Genomic DNA, 13107 nt, shown 5'->3' on the forward strand with positions numbered 1-13107 from the left:
AGTTTTGGTTATGTAGCATATCTTTGAGGTGATGTTCTTACAGAGTCTGCCAAGGTGATCTATGTAAATTATAGGAGCAAGGTGGTCACTAGTCTTAATCAGTGCTTCCTAGCCCAGGCTGAGAAACACATAAGTGCGCACCTTAAACATTAAATCAGGATCTCTGAGAGGTAAGGACTTTGGCCTTTCTTTCCAGGTGAGTCTCACATGCGACTGTATTGAATCAATCTTCTAGTCATTCATAATTAAAGAAAGAGGTTGATATTTGAAGCCTTTTGCACATGAGTAGGGAAGGCAGCACTTTGAGGAGTAGATTGAGCGTGAATTGAAAACAGTTCATGTGTATCTGTGGCTGCTGGTGAAGAAGCGGGGAGTCACTCTGAAAGGGATGCTGTACTCACAGCCTAGTATGTGTTTAGTTTAAGTTGCCATTATGTAGCCATCTTATTTTGTGAAATGGTTTTTGATATACTAAGACAAACAGCGGTAGGCTGCTTGTGTCCTGAAATTGTTGTGCACCCATGTAAAATGTTTTTATGGTCTTGTATAAGCTGTTAAATTTTGCTTCTTGGTGGACTGATGATTCTTGTATTGGAAGGAGATACTGGGTCAGTCATTACCTTCTGACTTTCTTATTTACAAAGTGAAGAAAGTAACCAGAGAATGTGGAAGGGTCAGCCTTTGTGAGTGTGTCCACAACAGTGGCATGTTAAGTGAGCAAATATTAAATGTATTTGGACAGGTCCTCTTTGGAAGAATAAATTATTACTATTGAGCATATTTTAAATGTTCAAAATCCCCAAACTACATAAGTACTTTTTGAATTTATTGGGTTAAAAGAGTTACCATGTACTAGGAAGATCTTAGTCAAGGTCCCTCTCCACAAGGTTCTTGAGCAAAGTCCATAGCTGGGGCAAAGTCTGCCTGGAACAAGCTTTAAAGTAATACGTATACATGGGAAGAATAGCCCTAAATAGAAAGTATAAATGAAAAGTAAACCTTTCTGTTCAAACACTGGGTCTTTTCCCAAAAGAAACTACTATTAAAAATCATTATATCTTTCAAAAAATAATTTAAAGAATCCTGCTATAAAATTCCCCACCTTGGGGCGCGTGGGTGGCTCAGTCAATTGAGCTGCTGCCTTTGGCTCAGGTCATGATCCTGGCTGGGGTCCTGGGATCAAGCCCCTCATTGGGCTCCTTGCTTAGTGGGGAGCATGCTTCTCATCTCCTGCCTGCCACTCCCCTGCTTGTGCTCTGTCAGTCAAATAAATAAAATCTTTTTTTTAAAATTCCCCTCCTTTTGCTTTTGTAAGTTAACAGAGTTTGAAGCTCTTTCAAGATTACCTACAGATAAAAATAAATAAATAATAAAAATAAAAAAATAAAAGATTACCTAGAGATTGGGACGCTTGGGTGGCTCAGTTTGGCTTAGGTCGTGATCCTGGAGTCTAGCGATCAAGTCCCACGTCAGGCTCCCTGCAAGGAGCCTGCTTCTTCCTCTGCCTATGTCTCTGCCTCTCTCTGTGTCTCTCATGAATAAATAACTAAAATCTTAAAAAAAAAAAAAAAAGATTACACACAGATTGCAGCATGTATTTGACAGTATTGCTTACTAATATCCTTCTGTAGTTGTTGACACCTGTCACCCCATCCTGTATTTCTTTGCTTTCCCTTCCTGCTTCAATAAATCTATTGCTTTCAGTCTATTCTGTATTTTCTTTTGTTTCTCTTGCTTGGGACCTGCTGGCGGTCTCCATGCCAGGGAAAGATTACCATCTCTTGGCTGGCTGAAGAAGGATGCCGCAGAGCTGCCCTAGCAAAGTTCAATGACAAAATTAGAATCCAGGCAGATCTTGACAGGCTAGGATCCAACTAGTTGACATTTAACAGGTATAAATATAGGGTCTTGTGCGTTGGTTTTAAAATACAGAAAACCTACATTGGTGTAATTTGAGAGAGGTTCTATAAAGCACTCTACAAATGTTGTTTTTAAACTACTCTGAGCTAACCTAGTCCTAGAATTTTAGGTTACTCCTAGGAAGGACCTCAGTATCATTATTCTTCCTAGGTCCTCAATTACAGAGCTCCCTCTTTAAGGTAGGAAAAAGCTTGCTGATAAGTTTGAGATATAAAAGATTTCTAAGTTACTTCAAATTATTTTCTTGACTGCCTAAAACTTGTTAACTTCTTTACTAATTAATTATTGAACGACCATGTGCTGGGCATAGGGATAAGGCAGAAGTAAGTGAGCCTGCAGAGACTTATACAAAGGAAAAAGGACTAGGTTTTTCAAAGAGAGGCATAAAAACCTGGATGTTCAGTGTAACTGGAACGTTCTGGCTCTTTGATACTGGCAGTTTGTGTTTTCACTAACAGCCCTATGTAAACACAGCTGCAACCTTCCCTCCCAGTCAGACTACTGTCCCTAAGCCCTTTAAATATAGAAGCAACAGGACTGTTGGATGAGTAATTTCTTTTTATGTTTTCCCCAGTGTCAGATTTGAATTTGGATTCATTTAATTGCGGGTCTTGAGAACAGAAAAGGATTATTAGATAGTATCTTGTGTACTTTTGCTTAACTCATATATATTGGCTGTTTAAATGTGTATCTGTGTTACCTTTCAGAATAATTATTATAGGAATCAGGAGTCCTTAGTTATAGCTACTAATGAGAAAACATAGTATTTGACATTTTATTTATTTACATATTTATGATTTGTTTATTTAGAGAGAGAAATAGAGAGAGGGTGTGCAGGGGTGGGAGGGAGAATCTAAAGCCCCCTCCCGCCCCCCAGGAGAGCATGTAGCCTGCCTCGGGGCTTGATTGCACGACCCGAGATCATGACGCAAGCCAAAATCAGGAGTTGGAAGCTCAACTGACTGAGCACCCAGGCACGCCGGTATTTGATATTTTAGATGTAAAAGTTCTTTTTGTGGAATTGTCCTGTGTTTGACATCCCTGGCCCCAGTAAATGCTAGCTAATTAGTGTTCTCTAGTCATTGTACAATTCGAATTGCCCATTTCCAGAGATTACAGGATACTAGCGCCCCTTGAGAACCACTGTCTTCCTTTCTTCTAGTTCTAATAGTCTCTTATTTTTGGATACACTGTTCTCAGCTATTAAAACAGTGTCTTGATTTGTGAAGTGATTTTACCTTTTCAGAATGCCATGAATATGTGTATATGCTCTTGTGTGAGGAACTGGACTCAGTCACTAATACTTAAGAACCTACTGTGCTCAAGAGGTTGAGTACAAATATTTCTTGATATTTGGAGTTGAAATCAGAATGTAGCCATATAATCCCAAGCTAAGAATAAAATGAAAATTTAGAAAATCTAGGTCCACTTAAATATATGGCTCTGAAATGTAAAGATTTGACAGTGTTGGGTGTTGGGTGCTTGAGTGTTAGGGTGCTCGCGAAATGTTACTATATGTTAATATAGTATAACGCTTACAATAATTCATAATGAGAAAGGAAGACTGTGTAGGTCTCCTGGGAACTTTCTTTCACCCTTTTGCTTCTCCCCCTCCCTCTGCCCCCAAGGGAACTTTTCAGTGCCCTCCTATCAGCATCTTCATATAGTTCAACCAAATAGTGATCGTTAGTCTCCGCAGCCTGTGGGCTCTGGATATTGTGACTAACTATATCTTATGTATCTTACTGCTTTCAGAGTCTAATTAGTGGCTAGCAGGTACTGTGTATTCAGTACTTATTTATGGAACGAATGTATGAAAATTACTTTCTATGAGAAAGTCTCAGCTTTCATTCACTACACTACATTTACAATTGCATTAAGCTGCTATTTCAGATGTGTGAAAATAAAATGTGAATTTCAACTCAATTTTGTGGTCCAGAGCACAAGCTTTATTCACAACTATCTCCATCATTAATAAGCATGGTGGCTTTGGGAAGATAATCTGAAAACCCTGTGTTGTGTAAATTGTGCATGGCATACTTGTCTCCTGAGTTAGCAGAAAGATAAGATGAGGTGACCTGTTGTCCTGTAGTCTGTTCCACTCAGCAGCTGGAATGTTCAATATATGCTAGACTCTGTACCACAAGAAACAAATAAGATACAATCCCTGCTTTTGAGGAGTTCATAGAAAAAAAAAAGATAGAGTAAAGAATTACACTAGCAGTTTGAACAGCCTTGTTTGTGCTTCTTCCAAAGGCTGGTAGTTATTTTTAACAAATGGTCCCTAATCTTTGTTGCTAGCATACTCTTTTATACAAGTTCACACAGAGTAACAGGTACTAAAGGGTTAAGTCAGTAGCAGTAGGGTTTGGGTTGAGCAGAACAATGTTTAGAAACAAAGATACCTTGTAGATAGGTTGGAGCAGGGGAGTTTTATAGAAATAAGCACCATTCTTTATAAGGGTGATAGAAATTTCTTGAGTGTGTGTTTTCCCAGAGTATTTCATTGAAGCTTATCTCATCCAGAGGTTTTTTGTTTTTTTGTTTTTTTATGATAGTCACAGAGAGAGAGAGAGAGAGAGAGAGAGAGGCAGAGACACAGGCAGAGGGAGAAGCAGGCTCCATGCACCGGGAGCCCGATGTGGGATTCGATCCCGGGTCTCCAGGATCACGCCCTAGGCCAAAGGCAGGCGCCAAACCGCTGCACCACCCAGGGATCCCTCATCCATAGGTTTTTATTTAAAATAGGCACTATGTAAAGTGACCTTTGGAGAAAGGCACCTGATTTAAGTTTTACACAAGTTCAAGCAGTCTGCCTCCAAAGATGTACCAAATGTGTTGACTTTTTGTTAACCTTGGACTTGCCAAGAAATATTTAAACCGACTGAGAGGGGATCCCAGGGTGGCTCAGCAGTTTAGCGCCTGCCTTTGGCCCAGGGCGTGATCCTGGAGACCCGGGATCAAGTCCCGCGTCAGGCTTCCTGCATGGAGCCTGCTTCTCCCTCTGCCTGTGTCTCTGCCTCTTTCTCTCTCTATGTCTATCATGAATAAATACATTTAAAAGAAATTTAAAAATGAAAGTAAACTGAGAAATTAAATCAGATTTTATGATATGTGGGGTTGCTTTAAGGAAAAACTCTTGGCTGGTTCTTTGTTATTGCTTGCTTTCAGAGAAATCAGTTTTTGTCTTTTCTTCCTTTCTCCTCTCTTCCTCCACCTTCACCTCTCCAAACTATGGGCTCTCCTCAACTATGGGCTTATCTGTGAGGTATTCTTTGTGGGCTCCTCCACCCCCCCAACACTCAACCAGATGTTTTCCCATCTGTATCACTCGTGGCATCCTTCTCTCTTCTTGGTATTATCCTTATTCTTGTATGTTCTCATCAGCCTGCAGGATCAAAAGTTCCTTGAGGGATCCCTGGGTGGCGCAGCGGTTTGGCGCCTGCCTTTGGCCCAGGGCGCGATCCTGGAGACCCGGGATCGAATCCCACGTCAGGCTCCCGGTGCATGGAGCCTGCTTCTCCCTCTGCCTGTGTCTCTGCCTCTCTCTCTCTCTCTCTGTGACTATCATAAATAAATAAAAATTAAAAAAAAAAAGTTCCTTGAGAGTTGATTCACAGCCTACTGTTGATGCATTGCCTGTGCCTTTAAAGGTATAGAAACACAAGTCAGTGTTTGCCTCAAATAGTCAATGTTAAGTTTTTTCTAAACTCTTGTTTAACTTTTCTTCCTCCTTCTGTTAGGCTTTGGGAAATGATAGGCTAGATTTAATCTATTTCAGAGAGGAAAGACTTGCTTTTAATCAAATGTTTCTTTTCTATTTAGCTCCAGAACCTGGGAATTAATCCAGCCAACATTGGATTTAGCACACTGACCATGGAATCTGATAAGTTTATATGTGTCCGAGAGAAGGTTGGCGAACAGGCGCAAGTAGTGATTATTGACATGAGTGAGCCAATGGTGCCAATCAGACGGCCCATCTCTGCTGAGAGTGCCATCATGAATCCAGCCTCTAAGGTGATAGCTCTGAAAGGTAAGCCTGATGGGATTTTCAGAAAGGAATTTTACTTCACTTTACCTGCTGTGTTACCTTAAATATCAGACAACTGTCAGCAAATTCACAGGGAAGTGTCATCGGTAATGTTAAATTAAACTCCAAAAGTTTTAGCCAAAGCTCTGTTTTACATACCTTATTTAACCAGAGGCCCCTGAGCACCCCAGCTTTTTGAGACATCATGCACACTACCAAATACAGGAGAGAGTGCCCAGGCCTCATCCTCATGACTGACACATCTGGAAAAGCTAACACCACACTGCATATGTTCCCCAGGAGGGCCATGTGGTACCCTGGACCTCATGATGGGCTGCTTTACGGTGGTGCTCCAGGCATCCCGGAATATGAGCCAAGGTACTACTTCTCCTGTGAAGCACATCAATGACAGTATAGCTGTTGATTAATAGAATTTTACCTCCCTGAAATCAGGGAATATTGGGTGCTTGAAACATCCTAGTTACTTTGAGAGTATAAAATCTTTTCATATTATCATGATTTGGGAAATTGAAAGGATTATGTATATACTGGACTTGTTAGTATTTTATGCAAAGTGTATTGCCACCTACCTTGAAAAGTGAGAGTTTTTTCTGGAGCTAAAATTAGTGAATGCCAAATATTAGCTTTGCCTGTGCTTCTTTTTTGTTACAGAAATAGGGTCTACTTTGTCCTTTCAGTAGGTAAATAGACATCTGAAACTTATGACCATGTAGTGTAAGCAGTGTAAACTAATTTTAATTGAAGAAATTGCTAACCTTTATGGATTCTTCATGACCTTTTGGCTTTTCTGCATTTTCTATTTTTCATTACTTTTGAGAGCCCTTATCTATCATGTCGTTTGCTGTTTGATGTTCTCTGCAGGTCTCACAGATGACCAGCATTTTAGTCTTCCTGGTCCTCTAATACAGTTCTCTTTACCATTGTGCACTATGGATCTCCTGGAAGAGGTTGTTGGAGTGTGGTAAGGGAATGGAGAGAACTCGTATTTACATGCTGTCAGTCCTCTTCAACCAAAGGCCACTGGCAACACACCTGAAGTTGAATAAGTTGGGTTTATTACTTGTTTCAGCGAGGACAAAACACCATGGGGAGCTGGGATGTATCATACTACTATTTGAGGGTGTTAGAAAGAACCTTTTGCCTTTTGTAGGATTTGGGGTTTGGTTGAGGGATTTGGGGGATGGTCTAAGGAAATAGGAGTTTGTTGTAGATTGCTGCTAGAAAATGGGAGTAATTTTATTAGGTTATCTTAATCTTATCTATAGAGAAGGACAGACTAGAGCGAGGATAAAACTGGCATTGGTTAAAGAAGTAGCAGGCACTCATTTCAGCTACGAGAGGGGCTGTTTCATATTTTGTGGGTTGCACATTTACCTTGTTTTTGTCTGTACTTAGATAAAATTCTGAAGCGACCTTGCTTTGTCTCACTTTATCATGGTCTTGGACTTGTCTAAGATGGTTTATGTCTGCTAGGAGAGCAACATGGCCTGGCTGTGAAGACCAGGCCAGCTTTCTAATGGCGGGGGCTGTTCTTTATTTTTTTTTTTTCTTTCCATTCTTAGTGTTCATATGAATTGCTTCAGCTATAGTAATTGAGTGTTGTTTTCTTTTACATGAGTAAGTGTGAGCTGTGGAACCAAAGTGATATAATTTCAAGTATCCTATTTTTACGGCAATCTTGTGACCATTAGAATGATCTTGGACTCTTATACTACAAATTGTGGGCAAGTATCACAGTGTGATTCAAAGACCCTAGACCAAAATGAGGAAAACTGTCTTTAAGAATTAAAAAAAAAATGGTATTTGAACAGTGGCTGTATTACAGAGATAATTTAATTATACTTTTATTGCGTCGTATGACTTAGCTGTTCCATAGGTCCCATTGTGAAAGCATGAAAGTGAAGTGAAGGGGCCTGGTCTTGAATCTCACAGATACCCCATTTTGACTGGTGAAGTCTTGTGATTGGAAAGAGGTTTGTGATGAGATGAACCTCTTTTTAAAAAAGGTCTTCCTTCACAGTCTGTCCTTTTATCTGGCTGAGACCTCCTGAGGTTCTCAGCCCATATCACTGCCCATCCTTCTGGAGAAGCCTGGAGCAGATTCACTCACCCCAGTCTCTCTGGAAACTCTGTACTGGTGCTTTTGTGGTGAATATTTTAAAATCAGAGATACAGAATGCCCAGGTGGCTCAGTGGTTGAGCATCTGCCTTTGGCTCAGGTCAGGGTCCCAGGGTTTTGGGGTCAAGTCCTACATCAGGCTCCCTGTGGGGAGCCTGCTTCTCCCTCTACCTGCATCTCTGCCCCTTTCTTTCTCTGTGTCTCTCATAAATAAGTAAATAAAATCTTAAAAAAAGAATAAATAAAACCAGAGATAAATTTTTACCTTTGACTAAAGGAGGAGGAAGTGAGGAGTAGAATTCCTCATTAGTTGCTCATCATCTTAGTGGAACATTAATGCTCCAAGTGAGGGGTCAGTAAACTGTTGGTTTTTGTACATCACCAAGCTAAGAATGGTTTTTATATTTTTAAAGAGTTGTAAAAACAGACAAATATGTGACAAAGATCATATATGTCCCTATATAGAAAAAGTTGACTGACTACTTGCATTACTGGCCCAAGTATATTTTTTACTTTTATTATGAAACATAGCCTTTTGGGCAGCCCAGGTGGCTCAGTGGTTTAGTGCCTCCTTCAGCCCAGGGCATGATCCTGGAGACCTGGGATCGAGTCCCACGTTGGGCTCCCTGCATGGAGCCTGCTTCTAACCTCTGCCTCTGTCTCTGCCTCTCTCTCTGTGTGTCTCTCATGAATAAATAAAATCTTAAAAAAAATAAAGAAACATAGCTTTTTGAGTAGTCATGTGTGTTTCTTTTTGCAAACTCTCCCTTTTTTCTTAATTTTTAGAAGTGGATTGTGTATAGGCTAGGGTGGTGCCAGCTTAGTAGTTAGCTCTTAGCCCAGTTGGGGAGAGGAAAGGTGGTGGGATGGAGCCCCCTTGTGGTAGCACATTCTTCACCCTGGCAACTAGAGTCTAACAGCAGGTTGATTCCCAAAGGAGATTGGTAGGGTTTTTGTTTTGTTTTATTCTCTTTGTGACACTAAATATCTAGTACGTCGTGTAAAACAAGTTCTTCTTAACCAGTCTAAGGACAACCTGACAAGTTTTTGAACTAGTGGAAATTCCCTCTGTGATCCCAGGCTATTGGAAACTAAAAGGTACCCCCATCCTACAGTTGAACTGCTAGTCTAGTCTTTTCTTTCTTAACCACTTTATTCAGGTATAATTTATATGCCATAAAATTCATTTATTCTAAGTGTACTATTCAGTGATTTTTAGTAAATTTATTGAGTTGCGGAACCACCAACATGCTCTGTTTTAGAACATTTCTACTACTACAGAAAGTTCCTTTATTCCCATTTGCAGTTGTTCCCCACTCCCACCCTCAGCCCTAGGTAGCTACTGATCTGTTTTCTGACTCTATAGATTTGCCATTTCTGGACATTTCAAATAAAGAAATCATACAACATACAGTCTTTTACATCTGGGTTCCTTCAATTAGCATAGCATGTTTGAGATTCATCCATGTTGTAGCTTGTATCAGTAGTTAGTTCCTTTTTATAGTTGAGTAAGATTCCAGTACTCCATTACTCTATAGATATATCACATTTTGTTTCTCTGTTTATCAGTTTGTGGACATTTGGATTGGTTACAGTTTTTGGCCATTAAGTATATTGCTGCTATGAACACTTGCTGACAAGTCTTTGCGTGGATGTATGTTTCCATTTTTCTTAGATAAATACCTAGGAGTAGAATTGCTGGGTCATATGATAAATTTTTTTAGCTTTTTAAGATACTGCCTGTTTCTTAATGGCTGTACATTTTGTGTTCCTGTCAATAATGTATGGGGATTCTAGTTTTTGCAACATATATGAAAGCTTTATAATATTGTCTTTTTTTTTAATCATAGCAATTCCATTTATATATCTTTTTTGTTTTATTTTATTTGCCACTCATATCTTGTTAGAGAAGTATCTACAATCTTTTGCTTATTTCTTAATTGGCTTATTTGTCTTACTGAATTTTAAGGGTTCTTTATATATCCTGGATATAAATCATTTATCAAATATGTGATCTACATATTTTCTCCCATTTTGTAGCTCATCATTTTATTTTCTTGATGTATCTTTTGAAGAAAAAATTTAATTTTGTTAAAGTCCAGCTTACCAGTTTTTTTCTTTAATGGATCATGATTTTGGAGTCCTACCTGAGAATGCTTAGCCTAGCCCAAGGTCATGATGATGTTTTGCATTTCTTCTAATGTTTTTTTTTAAGTTTTAACTCTTACACTTAAGTTCATAGTCTATTTGGGATTAGTTTTTGTGTGTGGTAAGGGTGTAAGGTTTTTCTTCTTCTTCCTCTTCCTCCTTTTCTTTTTCTTTCTTTTTTTTTAAATATTTTATTTATTCATGAGACACAGAGAGAGGCAGAGACACAGGCAGAGGGAGAAGTAGGCAGAGGGAGAAGCAGGCTCCATGCAGGGAGCCCAACATGGGACTCAATCCCGGGTCTCCAGGATCACGCCCTGGGCTGAAGATGGCAGTAAATCGCTGAGCCACCCGGGCTGCCCCTTCTTCCTCCTTTTTGTCATCATCATCATCATCATCATTTTTTTGGTGGGGTAAGGGCATTCACTTGTCCAAGCACCATTTGTTGAGAATGAATATCCCATTGAATTATCTAGCACCTTTGGTTAAAGTCAATTGACCATAAATAGAAAGATCAACTTCTAGACACTCATTCTGTTTCATTGATCCATATCCTCAACCTTGTGCCAATTACTTGATTACTATGGCTTTATAGTAAGTTTGAAATCAGTGTTGGTACTCCAACTTCATATTTTTCAAAGTATTTTTTAAAAGATTTTTTGTTTGTTTGTTTAGATAGCATGTGCAAGAGTAGGGGGAAGAGGTAGGGGAGAAAGAGGAAGAAGGAGAGACTCTCCAGCAGACTCTGCACTGAGTATGGAGCCCAACGCAGAGCTTGGCTTGATCTCACAACCCCGAGATCATGATCTGAGCTGAAACCAAGAGTTGTACATGTAACCAACTTAGCCACCTATGTGCCCCATGATTGTTTTTATATGTGGCTGGATTTGGTTCACTCCTGTTTTAAGGACTTTTCTGTCTGTTTTTATGATGATTGGTCTGTGTTTTCTTGTGATGTCTTTAACTTTGGAATTAGGTTAGTATTGGCCTTACAGAATGAGGTGGGAAGTGGTCCCTTTTCTGCTTCCTGAAGTTTGTGAGAGACTTGTTACTTGAGTCATCTTTGAGTACTTGATAGAATTCATCAGTGAAAGCCTTTTGAGCTTGGGTTTTCCTTTGTGAGATGATTTTAAACTGAGAGTTCAGCTTCTTTACTTGCTGTAAATTTGTTCAGATTTTTCTTTCTTGTGTCAGTTTTGGTAATTTCTCTTTCTAGGAATTTATATCCAAGTTCTCTATTTAAGTCCTCTACTGGGTTGACATAAAATTGTTCATACTATTCACTCATAGTCCTTTTAATTTCTCCAAGATCACCTCTGATGTCCTCTCTTTTATTCCTAATTTTGGTAATTTGGATCTTACCTTTTTTTTCTTGATCATTTTGTCAATTTTCTTGATTGTTGTGAAGAGTCAACTTTTTATTTTATTGATTTTTCTTTATTATTTTTTGTTTCCTTCCTTGATTTTTACTCTATTCTTAATTTCTGTTTTTTGTTGCTTTGGGTTTAGTTTACTCTTTTTATAGTTTATTAAGTTGGAAACTTTATTGGTTTGAGATATTCTTTTATGATCTTGATGTTTAAAATGATATTTTTTCTTTAAGTAGTGCCTTAGCTGCAACCCCAAAATTGATATGTTGTACTTGTTATTTTATTCAGTTCAACATATTTTCTAATTTTCTTTGTAATTTCTTCTTTGATGCATGGGCTATATAGAAGCATGTGGTATGTGGTTGAATTCCAAAATTTGGGAATATCTCACACTTTTTTTCTGTTGCTTTTTAATAATTTTGTTGTAATCAGATAACTTATATGACTTTAAATTTTAAAATTTCTTGATACTTTTTTAATAGCCAAGCATAAGATCTATCCTAGAATATGTTTCAGGTATACTTGGAAAGAATGTATTGTATTTTCTTATTGGGTAATGTGTTCTAAAGATGTTAGGTTGAATTGGTCAGTAATGTTCAAGTATATTTTTCTGTCTAGTTGTTTTATTATTTAGAGTGGGGTATTGAAATCTCCAAGTTTTTTCAATTTTTAAGAGTTGCAGCTAAATATATATCATGGAGTCTATTATCTTAACCATTTTTAGTGTATTGTTCAGTGGTCTTAAGTACATTTATGTTGTTGTACACCTATCAGGACCATCCACCTTCAGAATGATTTTCCTTTTGTAAAACTGAAATCTTTGAGTCTTGTTTTTGCTGACTTATCCAGAAACATTTTAAAACTAGAAGATAACAATTTAAAACTGATTCTCCTGATAGTTGCTTCAAAAGAACTAATTTCTGACTGTTACTCATACATTATATATTCACACACTTTTACATTCTTCTTTTGAAGAAGGCTCTTCTCAATATTGAGACATCAAAGTGTGGTTAATTACTACTGAGGCAGCTTTTTTCCCTTCTTAATCAGATTGCCTGTAAGTAGTACAACTTAAAGTAACATTAAAACGATTCAGAATTAGGAGTGTAAGAATTTGTCTTTCACATTTTTAATTTATCTTTCTCTAATCTCCATCACATCAAATACTAGCTGGGAAGACACTTCAGATCTTTAATATTGAAATGAAGAGTAAAATGAAGTCTCATACAATGGCAGAAGAGGTGATTTTCTGGAAATGGGTCTCTGTGAACACTGTTGCCCTGGTGACTGAGACCACAGTCTACCACTGGAGCATGGAAGGTGACTCTCAACCCGTGAAGATGTTTGATAGACATGCCAGTCTGTCAGGGTGCCAGATGATCCACTACCGGACTGATGAGTACCAGAAGTGGTTGCTCCTCATTGGCATCTCAGCTCAGGTAAGCTTTTGGCTGCCTTCAGGGACTGGTCTGATGGAATGTAGAGGTATAATACTGAAG

At 38.6% G+C, this 13107-nt stretch overlaps 1 protein-coding gene across 3 annotated transcripts in view; it reads left to right on the forward strand.

Moving 5' to 3' along the window:
• CLTCL1 (clathrin heavy chain like 1) overlaps nucleotides 1–13107 on the forward strand; it is a 95046-nt gene that overhangs the window by 6129 nt on the left and 75810 nt on the right. For all 3 annotated transcript variants that reach the window (XM_038575907.1, XM_038575908.1, XM_038575906.1), the window contains exons 2-3: nucleotides 5746–5953; nucleotides 12779–13047. In XM_038575907.1, coding sequence (XP_038431835.1) covers nucleotides 5746–5953; nucleotides 12779–13047 — 477 coding nt within the window. The remainder of the gene's footprint in view (nucleotides 1–5745; nucleotides 5954–12778; nucleotides 13048–13107) is intronic.

This window comes from Canis lupus, chromosome 26, assembly GCF_011100685.1.
Source record: "Canis lupus familiaris isolate Mischka breed German Shepherd chromosome 26, alternate assembly UU_Cfam_GSD_1.0, whole genome shotgun sequence".
Lineage (NCBI taxonomy): Eukaryota > Metazoa > Chordata > Mammalia > Carnivora > Canidae > Canis > Canis lupus.